This window comes from Borostomias antarcticus (assembly GCF_949987555.1).
Source record: "Borostomias antarcticus genome assembly, chromosome: 5".
In the NCBI taxonomy this organism is placed as follows: domain Eukaryota; kingdom Metazoa; phylum Chordata; class Actinopteri; order Stomiiformes; family Stomiidae; genus Borostomias; species Borostomias antarcticus.
This window is the reverse complement of record NC_140238.1, coordinates 18,628,596-18,645,421: the sequence shown is the minus strand read 5'-3', so window position 1 is coordinate 18,645,421 and position 16,826 is coordinate 18,628,596. Positions and strand designations below refer to the sequence as shown.

The following is a 16,826-nucleotide window of genomic DNA, read 5'->3' as shown; positions in this document are numbered from 1 at the left end:
CAAGAACAGAACTGTCTACCAATGCACAAAGTGCACCAAAGCTGTCTGTGGCAGTTGCACTGCCAAGGTGCAGAGGATATGTGCGAAGTGTATTTGAGCTGCCACCTCAACCGTGTGTAAGAGCAGAGCGCATCAAGTCGTGTATAGCCTACTAGTGGCCCATAGCCAATAAAACGGCTTATTGTTTTATTCATGGCCTATATCAACTAGATAATTAGATAATAATTAATTTCATTAGATAATTATTAAACATCTAAGTTCTATGCTGCATCTGTGATCACAAGACGCATAGGCCTAGCCTACCGTAAAAAGCGATCCGTTCTCATATATTAACTTGGATAATTATTAATTAGATAATTATTATTTATCTACGTTCTATGCTGCATCTGTAGGCCTACAGTAGGCTAGGCTTCTGTTTTATTTGGATCCTTGGCCAAAATGCTGTTCTTGTAGGCTAGCCGTTTCATCGTTCATCCTTTTGTGAAGTGTAGGCTATACTGTTATATTGTTAAATTGTGAAAATAACATGTTGTGTTATTTTATTGCCATATAGTCATTGCGTTAGTAGTATGAAAGGACAAAATTAAGCCTAGAGTTGTACAGTACAATCCTAAAACCGTATATATATACAAAAAACGATGCGTTCTTAGGCATTCAACAGCTACTGGCCGATATATATAGTGAGCCGCGGCGGTTCCAGTGTTAATGATATTTAATTGCGCCTTCTTCTTATACGGGTGTTTTTTGCATTTTTATTTTCATTTTCACGAGAAGCGCCACCATATTGGGAGTCAGCAGCTCGACCTGCTGACTCCCAATATTCGCAAAACAACTTGGGAGTTACATTTGGATGGAAACCCAGCTTCTTCCTCTCTCTCTCTTCCCCTCTCTCTCTTCCTCTATCTCTCTCTCTCTCTCTCTCTCTCTCTCTCTCTCTCTCTCTCTCAGGCAGTCTGACCCAGTTCTTTCAGCCAGACCGAGGCGTAGTACTAGCCCTGGTGGTGTCTCTGCGTAGTCTCTCTGTCTGTAGCCATAACTCTGTAGTAACTCGCTCACACACTGATATCATCTGTTTACTGTATGCAGCACTGGAGTGAAGAAGAGGGAGATAGAGAGAGCAGGCCGTCACACACACACACACACACACACATCGACCTACATGATCTCACACCACCGGCCTTGACACCACAGACTGCTGGTGGTGTTGTCACCGTCTGGGCGCAGAACAAGTCTGGTCCGGCCCTGGATAAGACCACTCTGTCCAAAACACACACACACACACACTGATCTGTACACTGCGTGCCCCTCCTGTCATTATGGATAGCTAGCACATGACCTTGTGTTACCATGGCAGTTAGACTAGCATGTGATATCATCATGTGTGGTCCCCCCCAGAGCAGAACTGGGTCTGCAGGCGTAGTGTGGAGCTCTCCATGGCCTCCTCCCATTCTAACCCTCCCCTCTCTCCCTCAACTCCCCCTCCCTGCTCACTTCCCCTCTTCACCCCCAACTCATTATAACCCAGCTACAACCCCCCCACACCCACCTCCCTCTCACCAGGGGCTACAACCCCCCCCCCCCCACCTCCCTCTCACCAGGGCTACAACCCCCCCACACCCACCCCCCTCTCACCAGGGGCTACAACCCCCCACACCCACCTCCCTCTCACCAGGGGCTACAACCCCCCCCCCCCACCTCCCTCTCACCAGGGGCTACAACCCCCCACACCCACCTCCCTCTCACCAGGGGCTACAACCCCCCCACACCCACCTCCCTCTCACCAGGGGCTACAACCCCCCACACCCACCTCCCTCTCACCAGGGGCTACAACCCCCCCACACCCACCTCCCTCTCACCAGGGGCTTAAACACTACTTGTCATCTTGTGACCTCATTTCCTGCTAATGAGAAGCAGAGGAATGCTGTTGTTCCTCATAGTCTCTGTGTCTTTCTCTCCACACACACACACACACACACACACACACACACACACACACACACACACACACACACACACACACACACACACACACACTGTCACATACCGACAGATGACGAGATAGGAGTAAACAAAAGAGCAGTCCTCCTGACACTTTGCGCACACACAGGGCAGTCAGCGGCTAGGCTTGCGGTGTGACAGGACAGTGCAAGTGATAGCGTCACCTCTACAGGCTGTGTGAGCGCGGCCGGTGTGTGTGAGCGCGGCCGGTGTGTGTGAGCGCGGCCGGTGTGTGTGCGTGCATGCGGCCGGTGTGTGTGTGCTGACGGGCCGGCCGGCCCCGGCCTCACTCCTCGCTCGCCGCGGCCCCGCGGAGGACGGCCCACAACCAAGAGCCCGCCCGCCTGCGGAGGACAGGATGATGGAGAGAGAGAGAGAGACGGGCCGCAGCGCAGCAGGAGATTAAAGAAGCTTGTTCCTCTTGTGCTTCTCTGAAGTCAACACAGCGATGTCATAACCCCCAGCCCCCACCTCTCTCTCTTTCTCTCTCTCTCTCTCTCTCTCTCTCTCTCTCTCTCTCTCCATTCGCTGGCGGCGGTGTGGTATCCATGGATACGGGGGCGGTACAGGAAGTTGACCCGTGGTTATCTTCTCTCCTCTGTATTGACAGTCCGTGCCCTCCCTCCCCCCCTCTCACTTCCTCTTCTGACAGCTGGACCTTTCCTGTCATTGTTGCCCTGCGGACCCGAGGGATGCTTTGTGTGTGTCGATGCTGGTGTGCCTGTGTGTGTACTGGAAGTGTGCGTGTGTGTGTGTGTACCGGGAGTGTGAGTGTTCAAGCTGTGTGTGTGTAATATTTTGGGAGCTACCCCCAGCAACAGCCCCCCCACGTACCCCTCCTGGCTCACCAGCCTCCAGGGCTCTTATCCTCTCACACCACCTCTGTCCCTCTGGTACCTGGAGGCCAGCCTGACCTCTGACCCCTGAGACAGGAAGTGTCCCCCCCCCCTGCCCTGGTGCACAGAGGAACCCCACCCCCCGCGTCCACCTGGCTCTGAGCGCGATGGTTCCAGGGTGCTGTGGAAACAGAGGCCATGACCTCTCTCCCTTCGCCCCCCCCACACACACACACACACACACACACACACACATACACCTCCTCCAGTCATCAGGCCTGCATCCGGGACCTTTCCTGTTATTCTCCTCTGCTCCTTATCTCACATCCTGACACACACACACACACACACAGCGTGGGCCATATCCTGCACCGCGTTCTCACTAGAGCATTCCCTCCTTTGTTAGTGTGTGTGTGTGTGTGTGGGCGTGAGCCTGGGGCTGTACTGGAGGTGGTGGGGGAGTGTGGCTTTCATACTGGATCAGAGACACACACACACACACACACTAGCGGAATGTGGAGATGGGTTGTGGTAAATGAAGAGCAAGAGCAAGTCTGGAGAGTAGAAAGCTCCGCACTACTGGCCTGTGTGTGTGTGTGTGCGTGCGTGCGCGCGTGCGTGTGCTCGCTCTCCCGGCGTGAGCCAGTCTACATCCCTGTGTGTGGAACCATTTTAGAGTTTTTCCTCTTAAAGCTGCTCTGCTAAATGATTCTCTCAGCTCTGCCAGTTCCCCCCCCCCCCCCCACACACACACACACACACACACTCAGCAGCAGCCGTTAGTAGATTGAGGTCTTGGAACGGCCCCCACAGCCTCTGCTTCCCGCCAGCCTCCGTTATGACGGCCGTTTCCGCCGAGCCTCCCTTCCTGACTGCGCCATGAACACCGTGGAGACGGAGACAAGACGGACAGTAGTGTGTGTGTGTGTGTGTGCGTGTGCGTCGTCACAGGCGCGCCAGAGCGCTCGCCCCGGGGTCTCCCCCTCCCCCCCGTTCGTTCTTTCCTAGGGAGAGTAATGGCGGCTCCCCGTGGCGGCCATTAGGACCAGGCCATTATGGCTCTGCGCGGAGCCGGCCCTCCCCGCCGGTTTCCCTGCTCTCCCCCCGCAGACCCCACTGCGGGTAGGAAACTAGCGCTGCCATGGCTCATTGGTCTAATGGTGTACCCGACCCCCACCCCCCCCCGCCCCACACACTCAACCCCATAAAGCAGCTCCACATCATCACACTCGATGAGCCCTTTCTTCTCCTCTCAGTCTAATTTTAGTCACCGGATCTTAATGATGCTCTGTTCTCTCTCCCTCTTTCCCTCTTTCCTCCCTCTCTCCCCTCTCTCTCTCTCTACTCGCTCTCGATGCTGACTGTGGCAGTAGGGACAAGAGATTCACCAGATGTGTGTGTGTGTGTGTGTGTGTGTTGCTCTGGCCCACGTCTCTGGTCTGTTGTCATAGTTTAATCGTGTTGCCAACCGTTCTCACGCGTCCCGTCGTGGTCGTCAAGCCGCCGCCCCCAGGAGCCACATTAAGACACATGGCGTTTGGCAGATCTCGCGCCAGCACTACGTCGGACGTCTAATCCAGAGTGCGCACACACACTGTTACACACGGGCGAACACACACACACACACTGTCACAGACATATTTAAGCTGTTCGCTCCTCTAAATGGCTGGTGTGTGTGTGTGTGTGTGTGTGTGTGTGTGTAGAGCAGTCATCAGGGAGGCCAGAGAACGAGGCAGTGTGATATTATATTTCCTGCGTTTTCTGAACAGTGTTTCCTCCAAGGCCGGCCCACCTCCCTGGTGTGATGCTGCTGTGTGTTTGGTTTCTTAGGAGACAAATGGTTACAAACACGAGCACCTCATTAGTGTGTGTGCACGCGGCGCGTGTGTGTGTACACACTGGGTGAAAATGAAAAATTATCCACATAGGACCCACCAGCCAGAACTCGTAACAGTGTTGCATTCTGGGAGTGCATTTTCAGTCCGCTCAGCTCCTGCTCGTTATTGGTGATCATAGGGCGGAACATGCCGCTTCGTGGTAGCTAGGCACACACACACACACACACACACACACACACAGGCCCAGAATGATGCGTGTCTGTGTGATCCAGAATTGGGTGTTGGTGCATGTGTACTGTGCATGCGCCTGCGTGTGTGTGGTTTTGAGTTAAGGTTTTGGCCAATATTGTGAAAGCATCAACCCCCCCCCCCCCCCCACCTCCGAGCTCAGTTTGTGTGCCGTTGTTTGTGTGCCGTTGTATTTCCTGGTCTTCGCTCAGGCTGCAACTTGGAGGGGGGATGGGGCCCTCGTTCCTCCACTCATTTATTGAGCATCCTGGCCGACTGTCGGCTCAAAGACCTGACGCCGCAGCTTTTTACCCAGACTGCTTAGCAGGACTCAACACATGTAAATCTTTTCCTCCGGCCCCCTTAACGGCACTCTCCCACTGGTAGCGTGCGCACACACACACACCATTTACCACCGGTCTAGCTGGTGGGCCGGCAATTACATCGAACTCTTGACTCACGGAAGTGCGTATTTGTGTGTGTGTGTGTGCGCTCGCGTGTGTGTGTTAGGAACAATGTTGTTGGGTGTTTGAAACATGTTGAGGCCTGAGGCCTGCTTCTTATATCTCTCTCTCTCTCTCTCTCTCTCTCTCTCTCTCTCTCTCTCTCTCTCTCTCTCTCTCTCTCTCTCTCTCTCTCTCTCTCTCTCTCTCACCCTCACCCTCATTAAGACCACTGTGAAGGAAGTCCTCACATCACCACTGGGACGTCCATAAAGGCCGTTAAAGCAGCGGTTCTCCGGGGGGAGTGAAACTGTTGGAACGCCAGGCGGGGCAGAGAGAGAGGGGGAGGGTTCTGAAGGGAGAGAGAGGGGGAGGGTTCTGAAGGGAGAGAGGGGGAGGGTTCTGAAGGGAGAGAGAGGGGGGGGGTTCTGAAGGGAGAGAGGGGGAGGGTTCTGAAGGGAGAGAGGGGGGGGGGGTTCTGAAGGGAGAGAGAGGGGGAGGGTTCTGAAGGGAGAGAGAGGGGGAGGGTTCTGAAGGGAGAGAGAGGGGGAGGGTTCTGAAGGGAGAGAGGGGGGGGGTTCTGAAGGGAGAGAGAGGGGGAGGGTTCTGAAGGGAGAGAGGGGGGAGGGTTCTGAAGGGAGAGAGGGGGGGGGGGGTTCTGAAGGGAGAGAGAGGGGGAGGGTTCTGAAGGGAGAGAGAGGGGGAGGGTTCTAAAGGGAGAGAGAGGGGGAGGGTTCTGAAGGGAGAGAGAGGGGGAGGGTTCTGGAGAGAGAGAGGGAGGGTTCTGAAGGGAGAGAGGGGGAGGGTTCTGAAGGGAGACAGCTGAGGCTCCATGATAAGAGCAGAAATGCAAACTTCTTCACGGCTCAATCGCCCCCGACGCTGTACACACTTACTTTTTTGAAAAAGCTCCTCTTTCAGAGTCCCTGGGCTCCAGAGCCCTAAGCGGTTGGAGTGGAGTGCGGTTGGAGTGGAGTGCGGCCAGATGGAGGCGCGGAGGGGCTGAATGAAGGGAGCGAGGCATTAAGCCCCCGACACGCCGGCGGCCACGCCACGCCACGCCAGGCTTTGTGATAACAAAAGTGCGGGACTTCAAAGTTCAGAGTGGAGGGGGAAACGTATACTTCGCTCAGTCAGCGCAGAGTGGGCTCACTGAGTCAGTAGGTTTACACTAAATCCTTGCTGCCACACCATACATTTGATACAAAAAATAATAATACAAATGAGGCTATATACTGTATATTAAAGTATTAAATTAAAAGCGTTCTAATATTTCTGCCTAAATGCGCTTTCAAAACCATGATAATGTCGTGCCTGCATTTTTATTTTTAACAATAGCTTGTTATTGTTATTACAAAATAATGTAGGTTAGTGTTTAACCAGTGTTTGAATTGGACCAAAATGTGCCAGTACCTAGCCTACTCCTCAATAGGGTACATAGCAGTTTAAAATATCTTAATGTTTGTAATCAATAAGTGGAGTCATATACAGCGTAGAGCTAGAGAACGTTCCAGTAAGAGGTATCAACAAACTTGTATTCTTTAAAAGTCACCAGAATACAAGAAACCAACTCTCTGAAACGTGTTTTTTTCTGGGTGAGGACCCTCACACCCCCCACTTTGGTACAGAAATCCTCCCTATTTTGGTGGTCTTGAGCATGGCACCACCACACCAAGAGATCAATTCCAAAGGAATGACTACTACTGCTGTGCGTGCGTGCGGTGAGTTTACCAGCCGTTTAGGCCCAGCCTTCTCAGGTGATGATGTGCATTAGCAGACTAATACCAGTCATGAGCTAGCAGGCTCCCCCAAAGCTGCTTAGCATGCACACACACACACACACACACACACACACACACAGATCACATTGATTAATCACAGATCAGCCGGGGAATTGCCACACACACACAAGGACAGTGTTTAGAGGTGTGCTTCAGTGGATCCAGTATTTTTAGTCTCCTATGACGGTGGGATTCCCAGGCTCTGGTCTACATCGCTGCTGTATCACTGTTGTCTGCTCTGATGATTAGAGCACCACGCCCTCTCCTCTCCTCGTTCCCCTCATTTCCTCTCCTCGCGCGTCTCATCCGTCTTCCTCTCCTCTGTCATTTGTGTGGTTCCTCCCCGGGGATGAATAGAGAAGCTAGCGAAGCCTCTCCCTCTCTCTCCCGCTCTCTCGCTCGCTTGCTCGCTCGCTCTCTCTCTCTGAACACCATGTCATCATCAGCACCGCCAAAGAAAACACTAGTCACCTGCTCTCTCTCTCCCTGGCTGCAGCCCAGCCAGCACCCCTAGTTCTACCTGCTGGGGTAAATAAGGCAGTGGTGCGTAGTCTGTTTCCCGTCCCCGGACCAGAGGACTGTGTCTCCCGTCCCCGGACCAGAGGACTGTCTGTCTCCCGTCCCCGGACCAGAGGACTGTCTGTCTCCCGTCCCCGGACCAGACGACTGTCTGTCTCCCGTCCCCGGACCAGACGACTGTCTGTCTCCCGTACCCGGACCAGACGACTGTCTGTCTGTTTATTATCCTACTTTCTCATGCTCCCTTCAGTAGACCAAAACTTTTACTGCGTGTGCGTGCGTGTGTGCGCGAGTGCGCGTGTCCGTGTGTGGAGAGGAGTGAAGGTGCTGGGGAGGAGGGGGGTGATGGCAGAGAGGTCATGTTAGTGCCTCAGAGCCAGGCTTAGATGAGCAGTCTTATTTAGCATGGGCGCCAGTTCTGCTCATGTTTAATGGATGCTCCACAGCCTCTCCTCCGGATGTGTGCGCAGCCTACCTGTCTCACAGAAACACTCCGTCTTAGCAACCCTCTCCTCATGGCAGCTAAATGTGGAATTGGAAGGGGCGTTCACAGACAACCAGGCAGCAAACAAACAGCCAGCCAACCCTGGTCTGTTTGATGGAGCTTCAGCCTCCTCTAGTCTGGTAGGCGGATGTGGGCTATGCTATTTCACATGATATAGTTTAGTAGTGTTTATTTATGTGCAGAAATACAACCTCAAAAGTTTACAGACAAACAAAGGCAGGAATTGTAGTTGTTAATAATACTCCTGAATATTATAAATATTATAGAGGCTTTGGGGACTGACTCAGCTCTGCGTGTGTGAGAGGGAGTGTGTGTGTGTTTAATTTCATTTCATTGTATTTATTTATTTGAACAGGGACAGTACACATTAATCAACCACAGGGGTAAATGTGTCAGTCTTAGCAAAAAAGCTAAATTTCAGCTGCAGTCCCTGAGGCCAGATGTAATAAGCCATCGCTAAATGGAAAAAGGTTACAGTTAAAAACATAGCACACACTATACAGACTCTGCTAAAACAGACAGACACCAACAGGGCAGACAAATGAGACAGACATGTGCCAGTGAGAGTGTGTGTGTCAGTGTGTGTGTGTGCGTCAGTGAGAGTGTGTGCGCGCGCGTGTCAGTGAGTGTCGCCGAGTCAGGTCCTCCGTGACTAAAACTGAGTCGTGAGACTAGAGGGATTTGTTACCACCCCCCCCCCCCCCCCCCCTGGATCACACGCCCACGCACCATCTGCGCTACCCCTCCCCTGCCCAGAGGGACCTGAGCGTTCTGCGCTGCACCTCCGCAGGCCTCTCACAGGTGTCATCCCACACCTGGACCAATCCACGCTCACCCGTGCTCCTCCGTCTCATGTCTGAACCTGCCTCCCCCCCCCCCCTCCCTCCTGATTGAGCAATCTCCCTCCCTCCCCTACCCCATCTCCCCCTCTGTCTGGGTGAAGAGCCGTGTGTGTGCCCAGTGAAAGTTTGTTTGTTGTTGCCACAGTGAACCAGAAAGAAATGAGCGCGTGCCCGTCACCGGGGGGAGGGGGGCGGGGTGATCTCTGAGGAGAGGAGAGGAGAGTCTCCGTGGGAATTGAGAGCCTGTCAAACGCCGCGTATCTCCGCCGATGGCCCGGACTCTCTTATGTTAATGTGACATTTAAGTTGGAGGAAATGGATTTGGGCAGAGGTGGGGGGGTGTGTGTGTTTGATAGAGAGACAGATCCTTTGATAAATCGAGAGGGATAGTGATTGAGCTCCTCTGAACTGCGCACCTGAGGGTGCCTCCTCTCATAAAATAAATATAGCCGTTAAAAAAAATAGACTATTACTGTACAATGTTCAATAATGCGTGAATAGTCAAAGTGCAAATGGTCAGGGTAGAAATAGTATTTCTCTCAATATCTGTCTCTCTTAGTCTCTCTCTCTCTCTCTCTCTCTCTCTCTCCTGGGAGTGTGGGTTGCCAGGTGCGCAGACCGAAACCTGCTGGAAAGGAGGGATTGGCCTCAATATACACCTGTGCTACGGCCTGGGAGGCGCACACACACAAACACACACCCTTGCTAACAGCACACACAGGGACGTTCACTCTGAGTACTATCATCTCATTTTATCATCCTTATTAATCTATTAGATAATCTGACCGTCATAGCCTCTCTCTCAACGCTGGTCCCGGAGTGGTGGACAGGGTTGGCGTGCCGTCAGAGATAACGCCATTGAGGTGAGGAGGGGGGCGTGTCCTTCAGAGATAACGCCATTGAGGTGAGGAGGGGGGCGTGTCCTTCCGCTGCTCCTCTCCAGGGAGGGGCAGAGTGAGCGGGGATGTGTCTGGGATTCGGCGCCTACTGTCCACGTTTCCCAGGGGTTCTCATCCTCTCAGCTGCTCACCAGGTGTGTGTGCGCGCGCGCGCGTGTGCGTGTGCTTGTGTGCTGCCCTCAAGTTTCAGAGGCCCTGTGGAACGCAGGTCTGTCAATAATTGATGGCGGAACACTGGGAATCCTCCCTATTTTTTCCCACTCTGGGGAAAACCCCCCGCTCCGCCCTCCTTCCCCCTCTGTCAACGCCCCCCGCCCCCCTCCCCCCAGCTAGCGAGCATCATTCCCAGCAGTCTGTAGTGTACGGTGTCGGGGTCACGCTCCGAGCAGGCCTCAGGTCAGCAATGTGCGGTGTCGGGTTCAGGAGACGGCGTTTAAATAGCAGCTACGAGAGAGAGAGAGAGACCCCACCGCTGGGGATGGATATGATATATACCCCCCTCACCCCTCGCCCCTCGTCCTCATCTCCAAGTCAGTCACGTCTTTCCCGTCTCTGCCCCCCCCCGCCCCCCCCGTCCACCACTGACCCTGGGAAGCCTCCCTGTCAGGGGGTAACCTTAGAGACGGGAGGAGAGGAAGGTCAGGGCTGATCTGTGGGGGGTGTGTGTGTGTGTGTGAGAGAGAGAAACTGGCCGTTGTAGCATAATGAATGTGCCCCTTGTTTCTTCTCCCACCCCCATGGGATTGCATGCCTCAGCTGTGAGTGCGTGTGTGTGCACGGGCAGTTCAGTATGGAGGACAGGATGTGGTGTTAAACCCCTTATTAGCCTTCCCTGAGTTTTGAAGCAGAACCTCACACCACCTGTTGTTTCAGGCTTCATGGTCTAACGTGTAGCGCTGCCCCCTGAGAGCTGACCGGTCCAATCAATCGGAGACCCTTACGTCCACTTAGATTCCAGCACTCGCTTTTTTGCTCTACTATCAAGGTGCGCTAGTGTGCTGAGAGAACTCACCTGCCTTGTGAATTATATAGGACAGGCCAATCATTCGTTTTAGACCCGGACTATTACCGTAGCTATTTGTTGTGCAGTAAAAGGAGACTTAAGCCTGATACAGCGGAGGGAAGAAGGCAGAGAACCCCTCTCCCCTCCGCTATGCTTCTAGCCTACTGTGCACTACGTGCATTTGCCAAACGGGATATCATAACACAAAACTGCTTTCTATACCAATCTTCTTGTATGAATTAAGATATCCGCTGGAATTTTCCCCCCCCATAGACAGATTGAGCTCTAACGTCCGCAAAAATGCTTCAGTGACGGCCAAAACATTTCCTTGTTGACTGCTGCCCAATGCATGAGCCTGTTCACGCACCCTTTGAAATGCACAGTTGAGGAGATTATCGTCAAATCGTCCAACCCTGCTATGCTAAGGCATCTGATCCCTAGATGGACAATGTGGGCTAGATGATTCATGTTTAACAAGAAAAACAGGTGTCTTTATTGTGCTGCCTGTGAGTTTGAGTTGGTTTGACAGCTGTCCCGCTCTCCCGCGGTCTCCCCTCGGCCTGACGTGAGACATACGGGGGAAAAGGGAGGAACGAATCGTCCAATCTCTGGTTTGGATCTCTGGTTGAATAGGCAAATCTGATTCCACTCTCAAAATTCAGTCGGGGACAGCCCTACTCGCGTGTTTTTTTTGTGTGTGCGTTTTGTTCTTTTCTGATGCCTCGGATCTAACGTTGTTGTTGTTGTTGTTGTTGCTGCAGAGATCAACAGAGTGCGTAAGGACATGTATAACGACACAGTGAACGGCCTGGTGGACAAGCACCCGATGGAGCTCCCCGAGGCCCTGGGGCCCATCATCCACCTGCAGGAGAAGCTGTTCGTCCCCGTCAAAGAGTACCCTGACGTGAGTCTCACACACACACACACACACACGGGCACACACACACGCACACACTCATACGGGCACAGACACACACTCGCAAGCACAGGGACACACTGTAAAACGTCCATTCATATACCCATTTGTAGCTCCATATTTAGTCGTGTGTGCATGCGTCCTCTGTGTTGACCTTGCCCGTGGCCATGTGACACGCTCTCTCTTCTCTCTCTCTCTCTCTCTCTCTCTCTCACTCACACCACCAGAGTCCTTAGTTACTCTTCATGACAGTCCACCATGTGTACTGTGCTATATTGGTGAGCCTGGCGTGGTGTCACCGCTGTGGAGAGTCTAAATGAGTATGCTCTGAAATAACCTCTGAGAGGAACAGCACCTCAGGCACCTCAGCATTGAAGGAGAGGAGAGGGGGGGGGGGGGGGGTTACTTCTCCTAAAATACCAAGTAAGAGGAAAATATGACCGCCCACCAGCAGAGGCTGTGAGTGGCTGGCTGGACGGCACAGCGACCTCACTGAGCAGAGAGGAGTATGGGTGGGTAAGAGGCATGCGCCCCCTCCCACACACACACACGCACGCGCGCACACGCACGCACACACACACAGGCCAGGAGCTGTCAGACTGGCTGTAGCTCATAGAGATGTGTCAGAGAAGAGATGACCGCAGAGACCAGACTGACACATCTGTCTGGTGGGATGCTTAGTGTGTGTGCGTGTGTGTGTGTGGTGCTTAGACTAAAATGTTAATGTCCTCAAGGAGGCAGTTTGTTATACAGCACACATTAAAAACATCTAGACACACAAAATCACAAACAAAATGACAGTAATCCAAAACCAGCTTGAGTGTGTGTCTGTCCCCAGACTAATCCGGGGGACGGGGCGGCTAGCAACACAGAAGGATGTCCTCCTCTCCCGGAGCAACGTTTCTCTTTCTAATCCTGCCAGTGTGGAGGGCTAGGGGGATCCAGGAGGAGTGTGGGGGTACAGCAGAGAGGGGCAACCAGCCAGCCATGAAATGCATTTTCCCCCTGACAAGAACTGATAAAGGGTAGCCAGTAGGGCTGCTCGATTATGGCAAAAATCATAATCACAATTATTTTGATTGATATTGAGATCACGATTATTTAACACGATTATTCATTGATTTTTTTTTTTCTAATCAAATGTTTTAACATTTTATTAACATATCAAATTATACATTGACTTTGATAACAATTAATTTATTAAATGTTGACTGGCTTTTCTTTTTAACAATGTTCTTTGGATTAGATACATTTCTCCCATGGGAGACAAATTGTGAACCTTGACCTTGATAAATAAATAAAAGTGCCAAAACTGATAAATAAAGAAGCTTCAAAGCCCCGCCACCACCACAGAAGAAGACTACCTCGGAAAAATAATTTCACTATGACAGAACGCGTCAAAATAAGTTATTTAATGGTAGCGCCGAGGCTTCAAAACCCAGCATTTGTTAAAATAGTCCCTTTTGCTTAGGTAAGTGAAGTTTCATGTTTATCTGACCTCTCCTAAATAGGCCGACACCGATTTATTTTGACGGAAAAGTGAATGGACCGGCAAAGGACTGTTGTCTGGCATGAGCGAGCGGAATGCGACAACGGGACTGAGAAGGGCTACTTTGAGGGACAGCTACGACTGCGTAGCAAATTTTACACACCGTGTCAACTTGGTCCAAATCTGTCTCCACGAACCCATAGTGTTCCCACACCACTGACGTGGTTTTAGCTCTCGTCCACCAGCGGCTCTCTTTCTGCTGCCATAATCTTCTTGTCGTGTTTTGTTCGAGAGGAGCATGCATGCGCCTCGCTTGACAACTCGTCTCGCTCTGAACTAAAGTGTTTGTTTTGGGGCTATGGGGGGTGGGGGAGGGTTCAAGCACAGTATAGCTCTGCAGTGTAGGGTGCACTTGATTTGTGCAAAATCGTTTTATGGCGATTATTTTGTTTTAATGATTGACAGCCCAGATCTTAATCTAGATTAAAATCCGATTAATCGAGCAGCCCTAGTAGCCAGGGACCAGCTCCCTCAACCCAGCTCTGCCCGTCTTCAGCCAATCCCAGCCCCAGTCCCCAGTCTAGCCCCGCCCCCCCCCATAGCCTAGTCCCCACCCCCAGCACAGCTGTCCTCTAGGCCAGCTCAGCAACTTCCCGCCTAGTTTCAGAGTCCCCCCAGCCCAAGCCCCTCACCCACCGCACTAAGCCCACCCCCTCTGCTGTCCTGGTTCAGATGGCCTGGTCTGGTACAGCACACTGTTCCTGGACCTGCTAAGCCCACCCCTGTCCTGGTTCAGATGGCCTGGTCTGGTACAGCACACTGTTCCTGGACCTGCTAAGCCCATCCCTGTCCTGGTTCAGATGGCCTGGTCTGGTACAGCACACTGTTCCTGGACCTGCTAAGCCCACCCCTGTCCTGGTTCAGATGGCCTGGTCTGGTACAGCACACTGTTCCTGGACCTGCTAAGCCCATCCCTGTCCTGGTTCAGATGGCCTGGTCTGGTACAGCACACTGTTCCTGGACCTGCTAAGCCCACCCCTGTCCTGGTTCAGATGGCTTAGTCTGGTACAGCACACTGTTCCTGGACCTGCTAAGCCCACCCCTGTCCTGGTTCAGATGGCCTGGTCTGGTACAGCACACTGTTCCTGGACCTGCTAAGCTCACCCCTGTCCTGGTTCAGATGGCCTGGTCTGGTACAGCACACTGTTCGTGGACCTGCTCCGCTCAGAGCTCCTCTCCCTCCTGAATGGTTAGAGAACTCTTGTCTTGGCTCCTGCGTTCCACTGACATCTAGTGCGCTCACACACACACACACACACACACACACACACGCAATCTTGTAAACACACGCGTATTAGTATCACCAAACCCCCCCGTCTCAGATTCCGGTTCGTAGTCCCTGAGCGGGGGGTTATCTGTGTGCACACGGACCCGCTCACCTCTGGGGGGCTCCACGTTACGGAGACAGAGCGCGCCGGCGTCGGGCTGTGTGTGCATCTCTGCCCCCCCCCCCCCCCCCCCACGGCAGCTGGCGGTGTGTGTAGTAGGGCATGGGGGGAGGGGGGGGGGAGTAGGTGGTTGGGTGGGTGTGTTGGAATGGCAACCCTGCCTGTGGCACCAAAGACCTGCCTGGAATGGCACAGGGGGTTATTCACAACGTCCCTCGCACACACACAGGCACACACGCACGCACACACGCGAGCGCGCACACACACCAGCAGCCTCATCTGACCTCCAGATTCCCCATTTTTCAGAGCGAGCCGTTGCAAAGCGGAGGGAGTGAAGCAGTAGCTCAGTAATGTGTTTACGAGAGCCAGTGCCGGCCTCTAAATTAATTAGGGTTCCCCCTTGTGGCTAAGATGAGTCACTGAGGTCCAACTACACACATGCGAACACACACACACACACACGGAGTGTAGTCTGGCCATTAAGGCAGTAATCTAATGACTATGTAAAAAGGCCAAATTGCAGCATCTAAATATAGTTCCCCTGGTGTAGATCAGAGAAAGGCTAGCAGAGGAAGGCTAACAGGGAAGACTAGGCCTATAGTGGCATGCTAACATGAAGGCTGGGCCTGCAGTGTTAGCTAGCGCAGGAAGGCTAACAGGGAAGACTAGGCTTACATTGGTAGGCTAGCATGGTAAGGCTAGCAGTGGAACAGAGAAGGCTGGGCCTACAGTAGTAGGCTAGCACAGGAAGGCTGGGCCTACAGTAATAGGCTAGCACAGGAAGGCTGAGGAAGCCTAGGCTAACAGTGGCAGACTAGCATGGGAAGGCTAACAGAGGAAGGCTTAACAGAAGGCTAGCAGCTAGCCAAGACCAATGTGGTATAAATCAAATGGGTAAATAAATGGCTGCATTGGCTTTGCTAAGACTCATCTTCATCCCTGTAATGACTGGTTGCTAGTCATAGATGGTAGAACTGAGTAGAATTCACTATATTGTGAAGAACCTGCAAGGAGCGGTTGTTGATAGTACTATATGTGTGACTGTGTGTACAACGCTGTGTTGTGTTAGGTGATCTGAGGATCAGGAAAACAGATCCTTTTGTCCTCCAGGCAAAATCTGCTCATGTTTGGCATGTTGGAACTAGAGAGAGAGAGAGGTATAGAGGGATAGAGAGAGAGAGGGATAGAGTGCACAAAGGGTTAAAACCCCCTCACATCCACAGCCCCCAAGCTGTTTCTCTTCTGGCAGGAGGAGGAAGAGGAGGAGGAGGAGACTGTGGTGATAATTGTCAGCGGAGAGACTATTTCCCTCTCTGGCTCACGTTTCCCTCTAATTTCTCAGTTTTCTCAGACGTGTGGAGACAGGATGCAGATGCTAGCTGAGCAGCGTCATAGCCCCCCCCCCCCCCCCCCCCCCCCGTCCAAGTTCACACTGAGTTCTTGGCAGGAGCACGGCTGCATTGAAGATTTGTCTTCATTCTCCCACTGCCTGCCCTCTTTCTCTCTCTTAATCTCTCTCCATCACATGCTCTTTCTCTCTATCCCACTCTCTCTCTCTGTCCTTCACATGCTCTTTCTCTCTCTTCCCCCCCACCCCCTCTCTCTCTCTCTCTCTCTCTCTCTCTCTCTCTCTCTCACACACTCCTATTATCTCTCTCTCTCCTATTATGTCTCCATCAGTCCCCTCCCCCCTGCCCCAGTAGCAGGTAATTAGATTGTCTTGGTCCCTGGCTGCAGCAAGGCGGCATGTCAGCTCTACCGAAATAACCTGTCCTGCCAACCCGGCCCAGCGCCCCCAGCACGGCCTCCGAGAGGGCAGGAGACGGGAGGGGGAGGGGAGAGGGAGGAAGGAAGGAGGGAAAGATGGAGGTAGAGACGGAGGCGGCCATACAGCCCGAGTGGACAAGGAAAGGAGAGAGGCAGGGAGCGTCTGCACAGTCACGCGCCGCCATGCCGGAACGCTGACGCCATCGCCGGTCGTCACGGCAGCGTTGTGACAGCGGAGTGGTGGACGATCTGATAACCCGCTCCCTCGATTAAGCGCTGCCCGCCGCCCCACCTGATAGGCTCACGCCCACGCC

At 52.9% G+C, this 16,826-nt stretch overlaps 1 protein-coding gene across 1 annotated transcript in view; it reads left to right on the top strand.

Annotated features, from left to right (window-relative positions):
- The window catches only part of LOC311309654 (protein quaking-A-like), a gene marked incomplete at its 3' end in the record, with an annotated part of 62,051 nt that overhangs the window by 12,798 nt on the left and 32,427 nt on the right, over nt 1–16,826 (top strand). Inside the window, exon 2 of the mRNA XM_084438984.1 lies at nt 11,654–11,796. Coding sequence (XP_084295110.1) covers nt 11,654–11,796 — 143 coding nt within the window. The remainder of the gene's footprint in view (nt 1–11,653; nt 11,797–16,826) is intronic.